Genomic DNA, 21533 nt, shown 5'->3' with positions numbered 1-21533 from the left:
TATTAATGTTTTCTCTCTTTAATTTTTCGAAATAGAAAACGGGTAGATTTTAAAAAATTATGTATGATTTTACATATCAAAATATTAAAAAATAGACTTCAAATAAAATAAATGTTAATTTTTTTTTTTATAAATTTAAGGCCTCCCGTTAAAGCTTGGCTTTAGGCCACAAAACTTATTGAGCCGCCCCTGCATGACACACACTATTAAAGTTGGCTTCACATATTGTCTCTTATTTCATACATAACATTGTGAATTATTACACATAGTATGAATTTTTGCCACCGGTATGTTACATAACAACTACAATCTTACAACAACAACAACAACAACATACCCAATAAATTTCACTAGTGGGGTCTGGGGAGAGTAGAGTGTACGCAGACCTTACTCCTACCCCGAAAAGGGTAGAAAGGCTGTTTCCCGGAGACTCTCGGCTCAACAAGAGAGACAATAATATCAGAAAAGAAACAAAAGAAAAGGCATGTAACAACAAAAGATGCCAGAAAGAAAATAACAACAACGAATAAGTGAAAAGACAATAACATAAAACTATGCAAAACAACAATGTGAACATAACATAGACCGCTAACATACCTAAACAAAACTCTATCAGACTACCCGGTACAAAGAGGGAACAACTACAATCTTAAAATAGCTAAATAGGGAAATTGAGAGTCAAGTAATTGGATAAATACACACAGTCAATTGAGTTCTCCTCCACAAATTGGAGAAAATGATGACATGTTTGTAACATCTAAAACTTGTTCACTCAAATAGACACATACCAAGTAGAAATACCTTAGGATTTATGCTTTGGCTTCTTCACAATCATAACACTGCAGTGGGCATGATGAGCACAATAGTCACTTACACTACCCAAAACAGTCCTGTAGAATCAATTGCACAAGGAGTTAATATCAAGAAAAATTGAGCAGAGACAATTGTTTAATGAGTTTAAGTTTTATGTATTGATTGTGTAAAAGGTATATACACAGTCAGATCACTTATAAGGTAAATATATGTAAATCTACATGACCTTTACTCATGATTAAATTGGCTTCGCCGGAACCTATATTGTGACTAGCATTTGCTGCTGCCAATATAGATCAATTTCAAAATGGGATGACATGCTCGAAAATTAAAGGCATGAGCTCTAATCGTTTTGTCGTAGTAACATCCATGAATTTGATCAATCACTTTTCGTGCTTTGCCTGACATAAACATTGGTTGATAAAAAATATTTTTATGCTATCATTGTATATTAACTTAAGTCCTTGTTCAATTGTTATCCATCCTAAGGAAACAGAGAAAATCGTTCTTCGTTTCATTTTATTAGAGAAAAGAAAATAGGAAGAATTAACGTAAATAGCTGCCCACCCAACTGCTATACTGAAAATAGCCGGTGAATATAACTGTCTATAATTAGTATATAATTTATGTATACCAACAAAAAAAAAGTAAATAATTAATCCGAGCAGCTATTTGTGTAGAGATCCTGAAGAATATTTACCTCCTTAAAACTCCATAACCATGACTACCAACAACTAAAAGTGAGGCATGATGCTTCTCTACAGCTTCACATAGGACATTCCTGGCATCACCTTCCTCGACATCAACTATAACATCATTCACCTACAAAAAAATAATAATACAACCATTATTAGTGGATTATAAGTGACGTGTAAAAATATATTTTTCGACGAATAAATGACAATGTATAGAACTTAAACTCTTTAAATAAAAGGAAGGAAGAGTCCAATTACGGATTTTGCAGTACATATCTCCTTAGCTTTCTCCACAACCCTTGCAGCAATCTTCTTCAAATCCGTTTCTATTGATGGCAAAATTTCCACACTGCCTGTAATTCATCAAAAAGGAAATCAAGACATCGGGAGACGACCAATTTCTAGTTAATACTCATCATCATAGACGGATTCAGAATTTAATCTTTACGATTTCGAGTTGATAATATGGTCGGACCAATAGATACTCCAAATAATAAGTATATTCTCTAAGTTTTTTCAATATTTATGCAACTTTTCCTGTTTCACACTATTTCACTAGTAACATTATCTTATAGCACTACTTTCAGAACTTCAATACCAATTATTTTATTTAATCAAATCCAACTATCTTTTCAACAATAATTATAATATTTTCTTCTATTATTACTAAAAATTGAATTATATGACAATCTCATCTAAAGCTTGTTAGAGAAAACACATTTTGATCAAATATGTCCAATGGCGGAGCTAGAAGTTTTATCAAGGGGTGTCAAAATATAAATAATTAGATACATTGAAAAATCAAGGAGAATTAACGTATAGTAAATATACATAAAATAAAAAAATTTATCTAGCAATATAGTATAATTTTTCGACGAAGGGATGTCAATTTATCTAGCAATACAGTATAATTTTTCGGGGAAGGAGTGTCGCTTGTCACCCCTTGGTTCAATGTAGCTCCGCCACTGAATATGTCTCAACATGTCCCTCAAGCGTGGGCCAATGGATCAAACATGTGAAACTTTTCATAAAAACTAACATTTTAAAGGTTAAATTGTTAGAGAGAACATACATTTATTTAATTAGTTATGATTCAACCACAAAATTAAGCAGTCAAATTAATGCCTAAAATGATCCACTCAAACTTCATCATATATTAAAAAAATCCTCAATTTATTTCATTTTACATGACACTGAAAAAATATGACATCGTTTTACATCGCCTAAAATCTCTTCAATTAAAATATTTAACTTCGCTCTTAACAACGTACTCGTATAACACGAGTTCTAAGAATACTTTTGATACGTGTGTCGAGGATCGCTCTTTCTTTTTCAAATTTTGTATCTAGTCAAACATTATCATATAAAATATAACGGTAAAAATATAACGATACATACCTAGACCAGTGAGGCCAATTACAGAAGCAGGAGAAGGCTTGGCATGAACAATGACAAGTTTGAAAAGAGAAGGTGAAGTTCCAAAAAAATGATCCAAAATCCATTCCAATGCATAAAAACTGTGTTGATTGTCTTCTATTCCCACAACCATCACTGATTTCTCCTCTGTTGTTGTCATTCTTGAATTCAATAAACTAAAAAAAAAAATCTGTAAATTTAAAAAAAAAAAACTCTTTTCTTCCCTTTTGAATAAACTCAAAGATACTTAATGAATAGGTAAAGCACAAGGCTATTTGAACATGAAGCTAGCGTTTGGCCATAGATCCCAAAATTATTTTGAAAAATCTGATTTGGGTGAAGTTTGGTTTGAAGATGAAAATGTGTTTGGACATACGATTTCAAAACATATTTTTCAACTTTATTTTGGGAAAACATGTATATAATTCCCAAGTTTTAAAAATTTGGTGAGATTTCAAATATGTGATTTGAGTTTTGGCCAAAATGTGGGTCAAATTTATGGCCAAATATGAAATTTGAAAATAAATTTCAAATTAAATTTGGAAAAATATATGACCAAACATGGGCGAAATAAAGGTTGGTGGTCATGTTTTATTCTTATCGTAATAGAATCCAATTCAATGTTTGGTTACTTTGATAGTTATAAAGATTACAGAGAATAGAATTCGCTGGAATAAGATACCAGAAAAGGACAGAAAGTACTGTCACTTTGATCGCGAAATTCAAAAATATCAGATTTATAAGTGGTAATTATAAAATAGCCACAGTTTCAAATTAAAATTTAGCTACTTTTTATGTAAAAATAAATTTGAACGAAAACACTGTTCAAAATCCGGAAACTATTCCAGCATAATATACTGGAGTTCGAACTTTTACACGTGAACTTTCAACATAATATACTGGACTTCTAGCATAATATACTGGACTTCCAACATAATATATTGGAGTTGCAGCATAATATGCTGGAAGTTAATACACAAGTGCTCCATTCTCAAGTATATTATGCTGGAACTTTTCGTGTTGCAACAAAATAGTGGCTATTTTTCAATAACTTTGCAAACGCTTTTTAATTACCAGTCCAAAAACTGGCTAGGCCGTGCTATTTTCACATATCAGCAACCTACATACTCCATGACGTACTTTAAATAGCTGACCACCCAACCATTTTAATTAAAAATAACCGACCGATATATAATATATGTCCAATCCAATGTTTATAATATATATATATATATATATATATATATATATATATATATATATATATAGGCTAGGAAAATTACACAGTAAATCTGACCTGCAATTTGTGTAAAAATCCCTTCATTGCGAAATCATAAATTCAGCATATAGTTTTATTACACTATTGTAATATGTAACTGTCTGTAATAAATATATTTAATAATCTAAAAAATAAAAAACATAAGTAATATGTTTAATTGATAAAAAAGCACAAGAGTATATAAGTTAAATCCTATGTTAAAACGCCTTTGTTACATATATAAAAATTCATGAAAACGTGTCCATGTTTATAAAAAAACAAAGTGCCAAATAGTGGAACGTATAACAAAAGGATCTTTACACAAATAGGCATGGATAATATTGTGGAGTAGTAAATTAAAAATTACTACTTGGCACGTATTACTAAGTGCCAAATAATGGAACGTATAACAAAAGGGATCTTTGCACAAATAGTCATGGACAATGTTGTGGGGTAGTAAATTAAGAATTACACAATTTTAAGAAATTTATATCCTACAAAAATTTATAACCATATCCTTTTTCGTATGCGACGAACCAAATGACTCCTAAAATTATGAGACACATTAACTTAATTGGCACATTGAACATGGGAAAAGTGCACTACTAGCCGTTTTAAGACCCCTATTTAAAGAATAGTCAATTTTTTTACAAAGTTTTTAAACTTTAGCCGTCTCAAAATCAAGAAGACGTACGGTCTTAAGTAAGCATAATTCTAATCAGTACAAGAGTAAGCTTTGGCCGGGGGAAGAGCTAGAACACATGCTACAGGTTCGGTCTGACCCAATAGCTTTAATTTAAATTTTATATTTATCGTAAAAATATATTGAATATGTATAATTCATTAATTTAGAACCATTAACTTAAACGGACTAGAATTTAGAACCCATAAACTTCAAATGGTTACTCCACCTCTGACTGTGGCAGAGCTTAAATTCAGATCTGATGGTTTGAGGTTTAAATCGAAGACCCGAAGAAGGAGGAAAAACAACAGCATCAATGATCTGAAGTATGTCAAAATTGGCGAAGTTTAAATAATTTTTAGGGATTGGATATATTTTAAATCGAGGTGCTTAAAGTGGCTACCTGACGTCATTTATACCATTAACACCATGGAGAAATTCAAAAATAGCCAGATTTATAAGTGATTATTAAAAAATAGCCATAGTTTTAAATGTAATCGAAATTTAGCCACTTTCATGTAAAGATAAATCTGAAGGAAAATACTGTTCAAAATCACGAAAATATTCCAGTATAATATACTGGACTTCCAGTGTAATATACCGGTCCAGCATAATATGCTGGAAGTTCATACATAGGTGCTCCAATCTCCAGTATATTATGCTGGAACTTTCCGTGTGCTGTAGTTCCAACATAATATGCTAAAAGCTCATACACAGGTCCTCCGATCTCCAGAATATTATGCTGGAATTTTCCGTGTTGCAACAGAATAATGGCTATTGTTCAGTTACCAGTTCGAAAACTGGCTAGCCTGTGCTATTTTGGCGAAAACTGATCCACCAGTTGGGTGAAATTTAAAAATAGCCAGATTTACAAGTAATAATTGAAAAGTTTCAAAAGTAATCGAAATTTAGCCACTTTTCATGTAAAGATAAATCTGAGCGAAAATAATATTCAAAATTCGAAAAATATTCTAGCATAATATAATGGAGTTCCAATGTAATATACTGGGCTTCTAGTATAATATACTGGACTTCCAGCATAATATACTGGTACATCATAATATGCTGGAAGTTCATATACATGTGCTCCAATCTCCAGTATATTATGCTGGAACTTTACTGTGTGCTGGAGTTCCAACATAATATGCTGGAAGTTCATACACATGTCCTTCAATCTCAATCTCCAGTATATTATGCCGAAACTTTCCTTGTGTTGTAGTTCCAACATAATATGCTAAAAGTTCATACACAGGTCCTCCGATCTCCAGTATATTATGCTGGAATTTTTCGTGTTGCAACAAAATAATGACTATTTTTCAGTTACCAGTCCGAAAACTGGCTAGCCTGTGCTATTTTGGCGAAAACTGATCCATCAGTTGGGTGAAATTTAAAAATAGCCCGATTTACAAGTGTTAATTGATAAGTTTCAAAAGTAATCGAAATTTAGCCACTTTTCATGTAAAGATAAATTTGAGCGAAAATAATATTCAAAATTCGAAAAATATTCTAGCATAATATAATGGAGTTCCAATGTAATATATTGGGCTTCTAGTATAATATACTGGACTTCCAACATAATATACTGGTACATCATAATATGCTGGAAGTTCATACAGAGGTGCTCCAATCTCCAGTATATTATGCTGGAACTTTCTGTGTGCTGGAGTTCCAACATAATATGCTGGAAGTTCATACACATGTCCTTCAATCTAAATCTCCAGTATATTATGCTGAAACTTTCTGTGTTGCAGCAAAATAGTGACTATTTTTCAATTACCAGTCCAAAAACTGGATAGACGGTGCTATTTTGACGAAAACTGATCCATCAGTCTGCTAAGGGCCTAAAGACTACTGGGCCGAACCTCGAAGCCCATCATACAGTTATTCGAGTCTCACACGCAAGCAAAACCTCAGAGGTTTAAGAAAAATCTAGAAGACTTTGGTACAGTTGGTAGGTTCTCATCACTTTTGCAAATTACTAGTGTATTACTAGCAGCTGTGCCTCTACAGTTTCTGCCTTTCTAGGTTTTTCACTTCTCCTTCTTCAGCGCTTAAACTACAACGATGAGGTAATACATACTTTACTGCATTTTATTATTCGATTTCAAAATGCGTATTTGATTTAATACAGAGTGTTCGTATTTTTTCCTTTTCAATAACGTTGATGTCGGGGCTAGAGTTTCATATGGTTGATTCTAACTAGTTTGAGATTTAAGTTGTAGTTGATTGATATATTCTTCGGAGGTCTGGTTGTTAATTTATTAATGTGTTTATCCATTTAGGTGTTTTTGTTTCTTGATGAGAATTTTGTTTCACTGTAAATTTTTATTTTGAATAATACTCAAAAATGATCTGTTACAGATGAAATATTAGGAGTTTGGACTGTTTTTTGACATATGCTTTATGCATAAGTCTTGGTCAGTAGAGTTGCATTGTCCGTTCATAATAAAAAATTAAATTAGGAGTTTGGCAAATTTATTTCCATCTGCCTTATATCTTGTTTGGCCAAGCGGAAAAAGTTAGCTTAGAGAAGTGTTTTTTCCAAAAGGTCTTTTCAAAAAAAAGTACTTTTGGAGAAAAACGGTTTGTGTTTGGCTAGTCAATTTGAAAAGCACTTTTGAGCAATAATTTGTGTTTGGCCAAGCTTTTCAAAAAGTATTTTCAAGTATCAAATTATGATTAAGGACATAAAGAGATTTACTTAATAGTTAATATTATATAATTAGATAAATGCTTACCAATATTTAGTATGAAGTGCAAAATTAAGCTTTTTATTTGAGAACCAGTTCGGGTTTATGCTGGGACGGTCAACCACAGAAGCCATTCACCTGGTGAGACGATTGGTGGAGCAATATAGGGAGAGGAAAAAGGACTTGCACATGGTGTTCATTGACCTTGAGAAGGCTTATGACAAAGTCCCGAGGGAGGTGCTATGGAGGTGTTTGGAGGTTAGTGGAGTCCCCGTAGCGTATATTAGGGTGATTAAGGACATGTACGAAGGCGCTAAGACTCGGGTGAGGACTGCGGGAGGTGACTCGGAACATTTCCCAGTGGAGATGGGGTTACATTAGGGATCAACCCTTAGCCCGTTTTTGTTTGCCCTAGCGTTGGATGTCCTGACTCGTCACATACAAGGGAGGGTGCTATGGTGCATGCTATTTGCTGATGACATAGTATTGATTGACGAGACGCGAGGAGGTGTTAACGCTAGGTTGGAAGTTTGGAGACAGACGCTGGAATCCAAAGGTTTCAAGTTGAGTAGGTCGAAAATTGAATACTTGGAGTGCAAGTTCAGTGAGGAGAGGCATGAAGAAGTAGAAGTAAAGATTGATACTCAAGTCATTCCCACAAGAGATAGTTTCAAGTATCTTGGGTCTATAATCCAAGGCAACGGGGAAACTGACGAGGATGTTACTCACCGGATTGGAGCGGGTTGGATGAGATGGAGGCTAGCTTCAGGGGTTTTATGTGATAAGAATGTACCGCCTAGACTTAAGGGCAAGTTCTACAGGGTGGTGGTTAGACCAGCTATGCTATATGGAGCTGAGTATTGGCCCGTCAAGAAGCCCCATGTCCAGAAGATGAGCGTAGCAGAAATGAGGATGTTGAGATGGATGTGTGGTCATACCAGGAAAGACAAGATCAGGAATGAAGTTATCAGGGACAAGGTGGGAGTGACATCTGTGGAATCCAAGTTACGGGAATTGAGGCTGCGGTGGTTTGGGCATGTGAAGAGGAGAGATATATATGCCCCGGTCAGGAGGTGTGAGAGGTTGACCATGGCGGGCTTGAGGAAGGGCAGGGGTAGGCCTAAGAAGTATTGGGGAGAGGTGATTAGGCAGGACTTGTCGGTGCTTCACCTAACCGAGGACATGACTAGCGATAGGAAGGTATGGAGGTCGAGGATTAAGGTGGTGGGTTGACAGGTAGTTGCGAGTTTTTCATAGGTTCACCAGTAGTACTAGTAATATTCTTGCTGTGGGTTGTAAGTTACTTCCGTCTAGTTTGTTATTGTATCTGGTATTTTGCAACCATGTCCTTTGTTTTTGTATATTGCTACTGAGATTGTTGCTCTCTGATTGCTACTGTTTGATGTTACTTTTTCTTCCCTTTTACTGGTTATCGTTGATCTCTGATGGTTACTATTTGATGCTAGTTTTTCTCCTCAATACTTATCGCCTTTCTCTCCGTCCCCCCTCTTTCCTCCTATTCTTCTCCCCTATTCTTCTTTTCCACCTTTTCTTGAGCCGAGGGTCTTTCGGAAACAGCCTCTCTACCTCTTCAGGTAGGGGTAAGGTTTGCGTACTCACTACCCTTCCCAGATCCCACCAGTGGGATTATACTGAGTATGTTGTTGTTGTTATAAAGATAAAATTTGAAAGTACTTTATTCTTTCAAGATGATTTAAATATATCAAAAAATCATTCAACAAATATGAAAGTTCACCTCGAAAGTCATTATATATTACTTAATAGTGTAAACTAAGTAAGGTTATTTTGGTATATACAATGGTAGGAAGAAAATTCAGAATTACTTATGCTTCTGGGGAGAAGCTACTTTATTCTGCTTCTCAAAAGTTGCTTCTGCTTCTGCCAGAAACAGTTTTTCTCTGCCTAAAAAGCTTGGCCAAACACCTCAAGTTAAGAAAAACAAGTACTACTTTTTTGGAGAAAAAAACACTTTTGGCCCTGGTAAAGCTTGGCCAAATAAGCTAGGAGTCTTAGTCAGTAGAGTTACTTTGTATTGGTATAACAAATAAAACATAGGGGTTTGAATGGTTTATTCCCATCTACTTAAGCCCTAGCCCTGGCCAATTGGGTTTACCTTCTATTTTTTTGGGGATAAAGTAATAAATTATATTAATGTATGGGCACAAAATCATTGCCTGTATAGAGGTATACCAAACAGTAAAAAACCTACAAAAAAGATGATTTTCTACGAACGACACGGAGTCGTCTATTCATCCAAGATAAGGTGTCAGTACATTCAATAAAGGGCGATGAGACATACAGCAAATCCAACCTAACCAAATCTTTTTTATTTTTATTTGTGTGATCATTCTTCTTCTCCTTTTTTTCGCTTGATTAATTGCTTATAACAAACCTTTCAGTAATAACAATATAGCATGGTGGCTAAAATCTCCTTATAATGTGAATTCTAATTAAGTTATAACCCTAATAATCAACTAACAAGGGCTTGAAGAGCGATAGGTTCGAGATAAGGAGAATGGTGGGAACAGTAGAAAATTAATGGCAGCCACTCAACTAAAATGTTTCCAAAGATGAACATAAAACAAATGCTTATCGTATAGCTTTGTCCTATTGTTGAGGAACTTCTTTTTACAAACTAAACGTGCTACATTCGGCAAATAGCGGGAATCGAAAATGCATGATCGGAGATAAGAGATAAAAGACTACTTCTCAACTTAACAAAAGTCATCTCTACACCATCCTGTTTCTTTCCCTCCTTACGGTCCACAAAAGAGCTAGCGGTGCAAGCTTCCACGCCTTGTGTCTCCTTCTTGTCCCATAATTTCAACTGAACAACACCTCTTTCACCGTGCCTGGCATCACCCAACATGTACCGAACTAATTAAGTATTTCCCACCATAACCTCAATGCTACCGGCCAGTGAATGAGCAGGTGATAAATATCTTCCCCCAAGCTCTTTTCATATAAAACACCAACTGACATAGGTAATCTTCCTCTTCCTCCGATTTTCGGTCGTCAAAATTGCACGTTTTGCTACTAACCAAGCGAAAAAACATACCTTTCTCGGAGTCTTCGGGATCAACACCAAACTATGCGTGAAGTAACCTCCTCCCTCATCAAAAGCTTTCAATAATAGAACTTAACAGAGAACACGCCATTATTTTCCATCTCCATCTCCACACATCATGAGTATCCTGTGGTGTAATGTGTTTATGAAGTAATTCCATCAGACTTTGGAATTCTGCCACTTCTCAATCTAACTTTCTCCTATGTCTGACGTTCCAAAATACTTCTCCATCTTGTATATTTCTGATTCACTAGACTGCTGCCTCCTTCTGAACTTGGGGTTACCTTGTTTTGTTATAACAAAAAAGAGAGAGGAGTTTGGACGGTTTATTTCCACCTGCTTAAGCCTTGGGTCACTAGAGTTGCCTTGTACCGTCATAACCAAAAAAATAAAAAATAAGAGCTTGGGCAGTTCCGTCTTGTTTGCCTAGGGCTTGGTCCGTAGAGTTATCTTGTATTGTTATAACAAAAAATAGGTGTTTTGACTGTTTCTCCTCATTTGCTTTAGCCTATGGCCGGCAGAGTTACTTGTACCGTTACAAAAATATGGAATTTTGACCACATATGTGAACATTTCATTATTTACGGTCCCGTTTGTACTCTTAACATTTTGCTTGTAGTATAAGTTGTTCCTTTATATTGGCTTGAGAAAATGATCAATGAGGATTCATATAGTCAACCCTAACTTATTTGGTACTGAGGCGTAATTATGGTTATTGTTGTTGTTCCTCTGATCGCCTTCTCCCAAGAGAAGCTAGAAGAGATGAGTGAAGTTAAGGCGTGCTTTTGGTAGTAGGGGCGGAAATGCACCGGTTGACCTTGGCTTAAACAATATATGCAGCTGAATAATTTTGTGTGTATGTTTGTGTATAAGGTCGAATATACAGTTGCATAATTTTCTACCTTCACAAGGTAGAGGTAATGTCTGCAAACACACTACCCTACCCAGACCCCACCTGTGAGATTACACTGGGTTGCTGTTGTTGTTGTTGTTGTGTGTGTATATGCTTGTGTATGATAACACGTTGGTGTCCGGGTTAGTTTGTGCGTGCCTTGACTATTCTAATGGATACTTGCATTCTCCCACTAGTACCAATATCGGGTAACAAGTGGTTGATGAAGCATGTATTAATAGGTTCAACCAAACTAAGCATTTTCTACGCGGAGTATGAGTTTATACATGAAAAATCACTAAAATTTTCAAAAGACATTACAAAGCCCATAGTTTTAAAAGTGTAATGGGTTTAGTAATAAAAACCTAAATGCTGAACCTTTCAAATTTAAATCTTCGATTACAGATAATTTTGCTTACTGAGGATTTGTTAGAAAGAAATAACCTAACTTTTGTTGTCTTTGCTTAAGAGGAGTTTTGACTGCAGATGTGAAAGTTTGCTAATTTATCATCCCATTTGTACTTAATCATGTGCTTGTCTATGAGCTATTCCTCTGACCACCCCCTTCCCTAAGAGAAGCAGGACGAAATGAATGAAATAGAGTGTCTTTGGTAGTCAGGGGCAAAAAAGCACCCGCCGACCTTGGCTTAAACTAAATATATAGAATAATTTTTGTGTGTGCATCAATTTGTGCGTCTCGCCTATTTTAGTGGATTACCCACATGGCCACATCATCTCACTAGTGCATGTGTTTGGTAAGTTTTCGTGGCTCGTAGCACGGTTTAAACATATCAAATCATATTAAAATGCGAGGATCCCGTCCTTAGCTCCGAATCACAAGTAATATGCACATTGTGCCAATCGCAATCTTTCCGTTTCTGTTCATTCTTCTAATGGCTTCCATTAAACAATTTCACAACACAAAATGAACCCCCATATCGGTAGATCATATAATTAATAAAATTGTAATCAATTATCCTAAAATTATATCAAAACCCACTGTAGTGAGTAACAGAAAGTCATATTTTAGCCTCACGGTTCTCATTAGTGAACCAATGCTTAGGAAGATAGGAAGAAATCACCTTGGCTTTATTTGCTGCTAGTACTTGGACACTAGATGCATATCTGCATGCTTATAATTAATAGTGTGCGCACCAGTATTCTGCACCCACTGAACTTAGAGTTCTGGATTTACCTCTATTGGCAGTTGCTGTTTTTGCAAGTCATTAACTATTACTCCTTCTGTCTCAATTTATGTGTCATATTTTCCTTTTTAGTCTGTCCCAAAGAGAATGTTATACTTTCTTATTTAGAAATAAATTAACTTTAAACTTCTCATTTTACCCTTAATGAGATGATTTGCCACACAAATGTTTATGGCTTGTGTTAAACTAAAAGTATCAAAACTCTTTCTTTCTTTCTTAAACTCCATGCCCGGTCAAACACCGCTACATAAATTTTGACGGAGGGAGTAGCACTAATGAGGCTGGTGTATTCTAGCACTCCTGCCCTAGCTGAATGAAGATTCTCTATTCTTACTTCCAGCAAGGTGTGATCATACACAGAGGGACTAGTCTAATCAGCTACCTCTGATTTTTTTAGTAGAGATGCTTTTATGTGGTTTTAGTGATCGGTTCTTGTTTAGCAGGTAATTCAGGGTAACATAACTCAAGGCACTTGGGTCAGGTTTCTCTTTCCATGTAACTTCCGAAGATGTACATTGAAGTTGGCAGGGAATTGACCTGTTAGAGTGAATTTTAAACTGCTCTGGAAGTATAACTATGTTTTCTATCTCCTCAATATAAAGAATCATAAAATCCCTTTGACGAATGCAAAAATCCCATAAGGGTTCCCTCGTAGTAATACTCGCATGACTTCGGTGATGCCACTTTTCTGTATCTTTATTTTCCTTGTAACCTCTGTTCGTTAGGAAATATTTTGTTAATTGTATAATGTGCACAAATGCCTTTGCATTTTTGTATCTGCTCATTTATATCATTGTTCACTCAATAGGCTTGTTGAGTGCATCTAAACACTACCTCTTGGAAGGGACATTCATTGACACAGCAGACATTTTTGTTTAACATTTTTTTTCACTTCTGGGATGAGCTATTGGCTAAAAATTGCTTCTTCTTTTCCCTTCTTCTTTATGAATTCATAGCCGCCATCCACAAGTGAAGTGGGCCCAGAGACCAGATGTGGTGTATCTCACTGTGCAATTACCTGATGCTAAAAGTCCAAAGGTAAATCTGGACCCTGAAGGAATTTTTACCTTCTCTGCTACAGCTGGGCCGGAAAGCCATGCATACGAGTTGAAACTTGAGCTTTTTGATAAAGTTAACGTTGAGGTAAGAGATTTTTTTTCGATATGGCTGCTGGATATTATATATTACTGTGGTTTGAATTTTACGGACACCTTTCTTATGCATGATTTTTTTTTTTTGTGAAATGAGGCATGTTTAGATAATTTTATGACAGAAATGTAGCAAATCATGTTTAGTGTGAGTTTATCTAGTGAAACTGGTGTAGATTAGTTTCTTCTTGAACCTAAATTTCCAACAAAGAGGATTTATAGCTTAGGTTCCATTAGTTCCGTAGTTGCATCTAATCTATTAGATAGTGGGAATTGGGCTTTCTTGTGTGTCACCCATTCTTCAGTGCTCAACCAATGAAAGTACCAAAATGGATAGACGAAGTAAGTATTAACTGCAAAAATTAGCTCAAAGAAGCAGAAGAAATTTCAACGGCTAATGAGTTAATAGCTTACTTATTAAGCAAATCAAAGTTAGTCTGGAGGCTTTATAAGCTGAACTGCATAATGATGTTCATTCTGTTATTATTTTCTTGGTTAAAGAGATTGGTAGATTGAAATCTGAGATAAAGTGAGTTTAAAAAATATGATCATTAGTTGCAATGTTAAAAAGGTATTCCGCATATCCAAAATATCTTGAAACCTGTGCCTGCCTACACATCAATATAACAGAGGTAAAAAGAGAAGTGTATTTGCGTGGTTTGAGTTCTGTAATTTGTAGATAGTCAAAGCTGGATTGAGTGCCTTTTTTTAATATGGTGAATCCTACCCCCTGAATTTCCTCACCCCAGGGGTCAACAGTAGCCCATTTCCACTTAGCTCCCTTGGCGTGACTTGAGTCCTAACGTCTTGGTTGAGCTCTCTTACCAAAGAGCAACCTTTACTTCTTGCCTGTTTGAACAGCTCCTTTGTCAAAACAATTTTATGGACTGATTTATTTGGGAGACATGTTGCCTGTAAAGTTTTCCTGATGTCCCTCTTTATTGATCAAAGGACTGAGTGTCCTCGTACTCTCAAGAAAAATTGTTTCTTTTTTCAATAAGGCACTTTCTCGAGTAATCTTGATGGTGAAGTTGGATTAAAAGGATAACTCATGGAAAGTGATATTTGATTTATACTCATAGAAGTCGAATGAAAAGAAACAATAAAACCAACTAAAACAACAGTTTCGACAATTTAGCTGTGATCAAGAGAGTAACATGTAGGAAGTGGGAGGATTTACTTGCTAGTTTTGCGCGTTTTCTTAGTATAATTGCTATGCTATTCTCCCGTATTATTTAGCATTGCTCTGTAATTTGTAATTTTATATTGAAGGAGAGCAAAATAAATATTGGCGTGAGAAATATCTTCTGCATTTTGGAAAAATCAGAGAAGAAATGGTGGAATAAATTGTTGCGTGGAGATGAGAAAGCACCGCATTATGTGAAAGTGGATTGGGATAAGTGGGTGGACGAAGATGATGACAATGACACTGGTACCAACTTATCTCATGTTTTTTCTAAATCTCTCCTCAACCATATTTATTTATGTTGCTCGAACTCTCCAAAAATGCCGCCGCCCATGTCGGGTCCTCCAAATTTGCGCTATTTTTGGAGGATAAGACACGCACGGGCAACATTATTGAAGAGTCTGAGCAACATACACTGAAGCAGATATCTAACTTTGTTGTTGCCTCATATTTTTAAGCTCCTCCTGGTGATTTCGACATGAATTCGATGGATTTCTCGGTAAGTACCTGCTGGGTTATAAGCTGCGTTGTGCATTTAATTTGTTATTTCTTCTGAGAATTATTCCCCTTTGATAATTTGTAGAAATTCGGGGACATGGGTGGCATGGGACTGGGAGATGATGCAATGGGGGATGATCTCGATGACAGTGATGATGAAGGTAATGAACATGTATAGACTGCCAGTGTATGTTTTCATGTACTTAACTATGATGATAATTGCTGGATGTTTATAGAAGGTAGTATAAATTTTAGGCTTTTCTCATTGAATTGCAGACAACTCTTTTTCAAAGTATAGATTCTTTGCTCCGTTTCTTTTTGCCTTCTCTATTCTCGTGTCTTCCAATTTTTGTTGCTTTCCCCTTTTAGAATGTGGGGATGGGTGAAGGAATTAGATAGGAAACATATTCAAGCATGTATTTTTAAGTTTATCAAGGTTTAAAAATGTCGAAATAATTTTTGCATGAATATTCCTCCAGTGCCAAGAATGATATCCAATGCTTACACTTGAAATCTTTTTTTTTTGAGAATGGTAACAATTATATAAATGTGTAAAAGATTTACAAGAGATTGTGAAGGACACAATCAGACCCTCAAAGGGTCAGAGAGAGTACCAAAGCCTATTCTATTCGATTACATTTCTTCTAGCAAGTCTAATAAAGAGTGTACATCCTCCCTATAACTCTCTTTACACCAAAAATGGAATAACAAAAACAATTAAGCTTAATTTTCTGGTAAGAGCTAGGTCTATCTTCAAAAATTCTGGCATTTCTTTCTTTCCAGATGGTCCACCAGATACAAGCAGGAACAATTTTCCACCATTTCTTCTGTTTAATATTTGCCCCTCCATAGTAGCCATTGTTCCAGCTACTGAGAAGAGCTGCAGTGTTTACGGGCATTGACCAAGATATACCAGCCAAATTAAGATAGAAGTGCCACAGTTGGGTAGTGACCGGGCAGTGAATAAAGAGGTGGGAAACTGATTCCCCATCTTTGCCATAAAAACTGCATCTAGCTTGTAGCTGGATTCCTCTCCTAAGGAGGTTATCCTGAGTTAGGACAGCTTCCCTCGCTACTAACCATGTGAAGCATTGAACTTTTGTAGGCACCCCGACCCTCCAAATTTGTTTCCATGGCCAACCTTGTGCAGGATTAGGAGTATTGTTAATGAAATGATAAGCAGATTTCACTGAAAAAGAACCTGATTTGTGACCCTCCACGATTAAAGCATCTTCCTCTTCTGTGAGACCTTGGAAAGCTTCTAAGGTCTCCCAGAAATCTACCACACTTTGCAACTCCCAGTCATTTAAGTTCCTTCTGAAAACAATATTCCACCCATGTGTGGATTTTGCTTCTGCTACTGAAATTCTTTGATTCGCGGCAATGTTATACAATTCTGGAAATTGGTCTTTTATAGGTGTATGCCCAAACCATTTGTCACACCAGAAGAGTACTCTTCTTCCATTTCCAACCTTGATACTAGAGTGTTNATTGCCCCCTGACTGTTTTCCAGACCCCCACTCCATGAGAGGATGCCACTGGTTTGGTGCATCAATGTCCTCCCCAGCCATACTTCTCTTGAATTACCCTTCTCCATAAAGCTGTTTCCTCCAAGTTATACCTCCATAACCATTTTGCCAGTAGACTATTATTCTGAGCCTTTAGATTTCTGACACCTAGGCCCCCTACTTGCCTCGAGCACAAAAGAGTATCCCAATTGACTAAGTGAATAGTCCTTTTCTCACTGTTACCTTGCCAAATGAAATTCCTTCTAAGGGAGTCAATCTTTTTCCTCACCTTAGTAGGAATTGGGAATAAGGACGTCACATAGGAAGGCAATGCATCTAAGACACTATTTACCAGAGTCACTCTGCCTCCGAGTGACAGATATTGACTCTTCCATCTTGACAATCTTTTTTCACTCCTTTCAATCACCCCTTGCCATATATCTTGCGACTTGTTTTTGTAGCCCAAAGGGAGGCCTAGATATTTGGTAGGGAGGTTTTCTAGTCCACATTCCAGGACATTTGCCAGGTCCTGAATGTTTGGGACTTCATTAACCTAAAAGTTCACATGCAAACCTGCCACGGCTTCGAAGGTTGTTAGAATTAGTCTGAGGTGCAGCATCTCTTCTGGATGAGTTCCCATGAAGATGATAGAGTCATCTGCATATAGAAGATGAGAGATCTCTAGGCTGCTATTCCGTCTGTTAGAAACCTTGAAACCCTTAATCCAGCCATTTGCCTTTGCAGTGTTTAACATCTGGTTCAGCCCCTCCATTGCCATCAGGAACAAAAAAAGGAGATAAAGGGTCCCCTTGCCTAAGCACCCTTTGTGAAGAGAAAAAGCCTTGGGGTGAGCCATTTATCAGGATAGAGAACTTAACAGTGGTAAGACAGAAACGGATTCAGTTAACCCATTTAGATCCAAAACCCATATCAGCCATTAGTCTTAGAAGGAAATTCCAGTTGACATGATCATATGCCTTCTCTATATCCAGCTTGCAAAGGACACCTGACACTTTGCTTTTGAGCCTAGAATCGACCACCTCATTTGCTATCAGTGAGGCATCCATGATTTGTCTGCCTTTTATGAATGCCATTTGATGACCACCAATGAGTTTGTTGATGACAAACTTTAACCTCTCGGTTAGCACTTTGGCTATAATTTTGTAAACGCTTCCAATCAGACTAATTGGCCTGAAATCTTTAAGCTCTCTTGCTTCATTCTTTTTTGGAATGAGAGCCACGAAAGATGCATTAAAACTCTTCTCGAAGTGTTCATTAGAATGAAAATTCTTCAGAGTTGACATGACATCTTCCTTGACTGTTGGCCAGCATTTCTGAAAAAACCCATGGTGAAGCCATCGGGTCCTGGTGCTTTGTCTGACGAACAGGACTTAAGGCATTCCACCACTTCCTGCTCTTCAAACTCTCTTTGTAACCGAGTGCTCTCCTCCTCTGATAAAAAATTCCCCCTAACCAGATTGAAATTTGGTCGCCATGTTTCAGGTTCCGCGTACAGCTTCTGGTAAAAATCAATGATTTCTTTCCTGATCTCTTCCGAGTTTGTGGAAGTCTGCCCCTGTACCTCCAACTTATCAATGTGATTGTATCTCCTATGTGCATTCGCCATTTTGTGGAAGAACTTTGTATTCTTGTCCCCTTGTTTCAGCCATAAGGTTCTGGACCTTTGTCTCCATGCAATCTCTTCACGCTTGGCTAACTCCTGAATCTCTAACATGAGGCCAGCCTTTTCCAATAACTCTCCTTCAGAGAGTCTTCTACTTTCTTGAATCTGATCAAAGTTTGAGATGCTAATGAGGACTGTCTTCTTCCTTGCCTCTAGACTACCATACTCCTCCTTATGCCACTCTTTCAACTTAGATTTGAGAAGCTTTAGCTTGGAGGCTAACACAAAATCAGGCCTACCAACAATCTCGAAAGAATTCCACCAAGTCTGTACTTTAGCAGGAAACTCTGGGACATCTAACCACCAGTTTTCAAATTTAAAATAGGATTTGTTGAATTCCCAATCCCCGCATTTCAAAGAGATTGGAGAGTGATCAGAGACAACTTTTGGAAGGAGACTTTGTCTGATAAAACTGAATTCATCATCCCACTCCATAGATAAGAGGAACCTGTCTATTCTAGAAGCATACTCAGAGTTGTCACCTTGGCTCCAGGTGAATTGGCCCCCCAGCAGAGGAGGATCAATCAATTCCAGCTCTTCCACAGTTTCTGAGAATTCTGCCATTGCTCTACTGTATGAGGACCTGTTTTTTCTTTCGTCAGCAAATCTGGTGGTGTTGAAGTCGCCACATACCACCCAGTTTCTATTACATAACCCTTTCATCGCACCCAACTCTAGCCAAAGTTCGGTTCTTTCCACTCTCTTGCATGGAGCATACACCCCCGTCAAAGCCCAAAGGAAATTGTCTATCACAGAGCTAAAGTTACAAGTGATAGAGTATCTACCCTTTTCAACTAACTCCCCCTTCCATTCTCTCTTATCCCACATAATTAGGATGCCCCCCCTTGTACCCTCAGCTTCCAGTTTTATGTGCTCAATCCACCTACTGCTACCCAGTTGTTTTGCAATACTATCACAATCCCCCTCTACCTTCGTTTCTTGTAAACAGTAAATATTTGCCCTCCACTCTTTGAAAGCTGATTTTATCAACTTCCTCTTCTCCCCCCCCCCCCCCCCCAATTAAAACCCCTAACATTCCAGGAAATTAGGTGTATCTTCATTAGCTTTTGATAAGTAGTTGCCTCCCTCTGTTCCTTGGAATTCCGTCTTTGTATTTCACTCCAACTTTCAAGTTTTTTGTTTCATACACTCCTTTTAATTTTGATGAAGCCCCTGTGCTCTTGTTCTTTGAGCGCATCGCTGCCTTCAACTCCTTTTTCCGACTGTCTATCTTAAAAAACAAAGCCATAACTTCCCATTCGCACCCTTCAAAGCTCACCCCATATGTTTTGCTCATCTTCCCAATGTTTCTTTTAATCCATGCAGGAACATCTAGGTCACAGTTTTGAGGATGCTCCTCAATTGGCTCAGCAGTATCAATCTGATGGTGCTGAACTATTTGCATGTCTTGTTCATCAGTGGCTTCTTCATTATCAGAAAGACAGTCTACAAATACTGTCTGGGCATCTTCCTCTACTGGAACATCTTGGACATAATTAACTAGAGAGAGGTGGGACCCCTGATTTACCCCAGCTGGCCCTTCTAGAACTTCTCCCTCTGAAAGGTAAGATTGTTTGAGAGAGAGAAGAAGATCCTCTTGGGCAGATATGCGATCATCCATTCTCTGATGCTCTACACGAATTGATTCTGCCACCATTTGTTTAATCTGGTCGAGGAAAACTTCGAGATTACCTCCCACCGTGTTAGATAAAAAGCCTTCAGAATCTTGCTTTGTGAGTTTTTCATTGGGCTTAAAGAAGCCCTTTTCAGCTTCCTTGATTATGTTTTCATATGGCCTAGAGATTGGCCCAGCTGCATTCTTCAAACCCACGTGCTTTTCACGTGAGTCACTTAAGTGACTCACCTCCCCTCTATTAAAACTAGCTTCATCGGGGCTTCTCACAGAAACAGGCCCAATATCCTCCAATTGACTGAGCCCCTTAACTTCACCTTCAACCCATCCCGGCCCAATATCTTTGAAAGCACCGTTATCTCCATTAAATTTCCCTAAAGAAACCCTACCCCTATTAACCGCTGGGTTAAGAGACGAATCGACCTCGACTGCTCCCCTACCAGATTCTGTCCCATCATAGACCTTTTCCTCTACCCTACTAATCACCCCTACCCCATACCTACTGACCACTTCCTCCGATCGCCGGAAAAACACCGGGGTTTCGCTCCAGACCGGGATTGTGAAGTCAAACCTTCATGTTCAATCTCAACCCTAGGAGGGATTAATTCTGGTGGTCCTTTCACTTTTAACCTACCCCATCTCAAATGATTTCTGAGTTCAGTCTCCTCTTCAGTTTCCAACCATCCGCCGCATTTGTCACCGATTATTTTCATCACCTTCTTGTTCCAGAGTTGTAGGGGAAGGCCCAACACTCTAATCCAAGTCCAATCAAATTTTTTGGTCGTTGAGAAGCACCCCGCCGTTGGACTCCACCATTCCAGTCTGAGTTTGTGGTTCTGCCTCTTCCAATGCCCCACCAAAACATGTTCCGCCAGTTTCCTAGAAGGGAATTCAAAAAGGAATTGAACTCCATTCATGTCGTAAACATTGAGACCATGAGCAGCCTTCCATGTTTGGGCAGCCCACCTACGCACTTCATTTCTTGTCGGAGGCTCGTCCTGACCAGCAAAGCTACCCACCAAGCATCTTTGCAACAGCTCAGATTCTTCCGAGGGTTTGCCACCAGATATTCTGATCAGATTATCTGATGTAGACGTTGTTTGAAGACACGCTTCATCAGTTCTCCATGTACTCTTC

General features: G+C 37.4%; 2 protein-coding genes across 2 annotated transcripts; one reads left to right on the top strand and one right to left on the bottom strand.

Annotated features, from left to right (window-relative positions):
* Positions 274 to 3274, bottom strand: LOC109240362 (universal stress protein PHOS34-like). Its single transcript, XM_019406995.1, has 4 exons — positions 2907 to 3274; positions 1767 to 1861; positions 1514 to 1635; positions 274 to 890 (listed from the first exon to the last, which is right to left on the bottom strand). The coding sequence occupies exons 1-4, from the start codon at positions 3082 to 3084 to the stop codon at positions 803 to 805; spliced, it is 483 nt and encodes a 160-aa protein (XP_019262540.1). The 5' UTR covers positions 3085 to 3274; the 3' UTR covers positions 274 to 802.
* On the top strand, positions 6764 to 15764 carry LOC109218185 (uncharacterized protein OsI_027940-like). Its single transcript, XM_019382561.1, has 5 exons — positions 6764 to 6933; positions 13696 to 13882; positions 15160 to 15319; positions 15532 to 15572; positions 15657 to 15764. The coding sequence occupies exons 1-5, from the start codon at positions 6929 to 6931 to the stop codon at positions 15747 to 15749; spliced, it is 486 nt and encodes a 161-aa protein (XP_019238106.1). The 5' UTR covers positions 6764 to 6928; the 3' UTR covers positions 15750 to 15764.

Source organism: Nicotiana attenuata, chromosome 1, assembly GCF_001879085.1.
Source record: "Nicotiana attenuata strain UT chromosome 1, NIATTr2, whole genome shotgun sequence".
Taxonomy (NCBI): domain Eukaryota; kingdom Viridiplantae; phylum Streptophyta; class Magnoliopsida; order Solanales; family Solanaceae; genus Nicotiana; species Nicotiana attenuata.
This window is presented reverse-complemented; position numbering and strand designations above follow the sequence as displayed.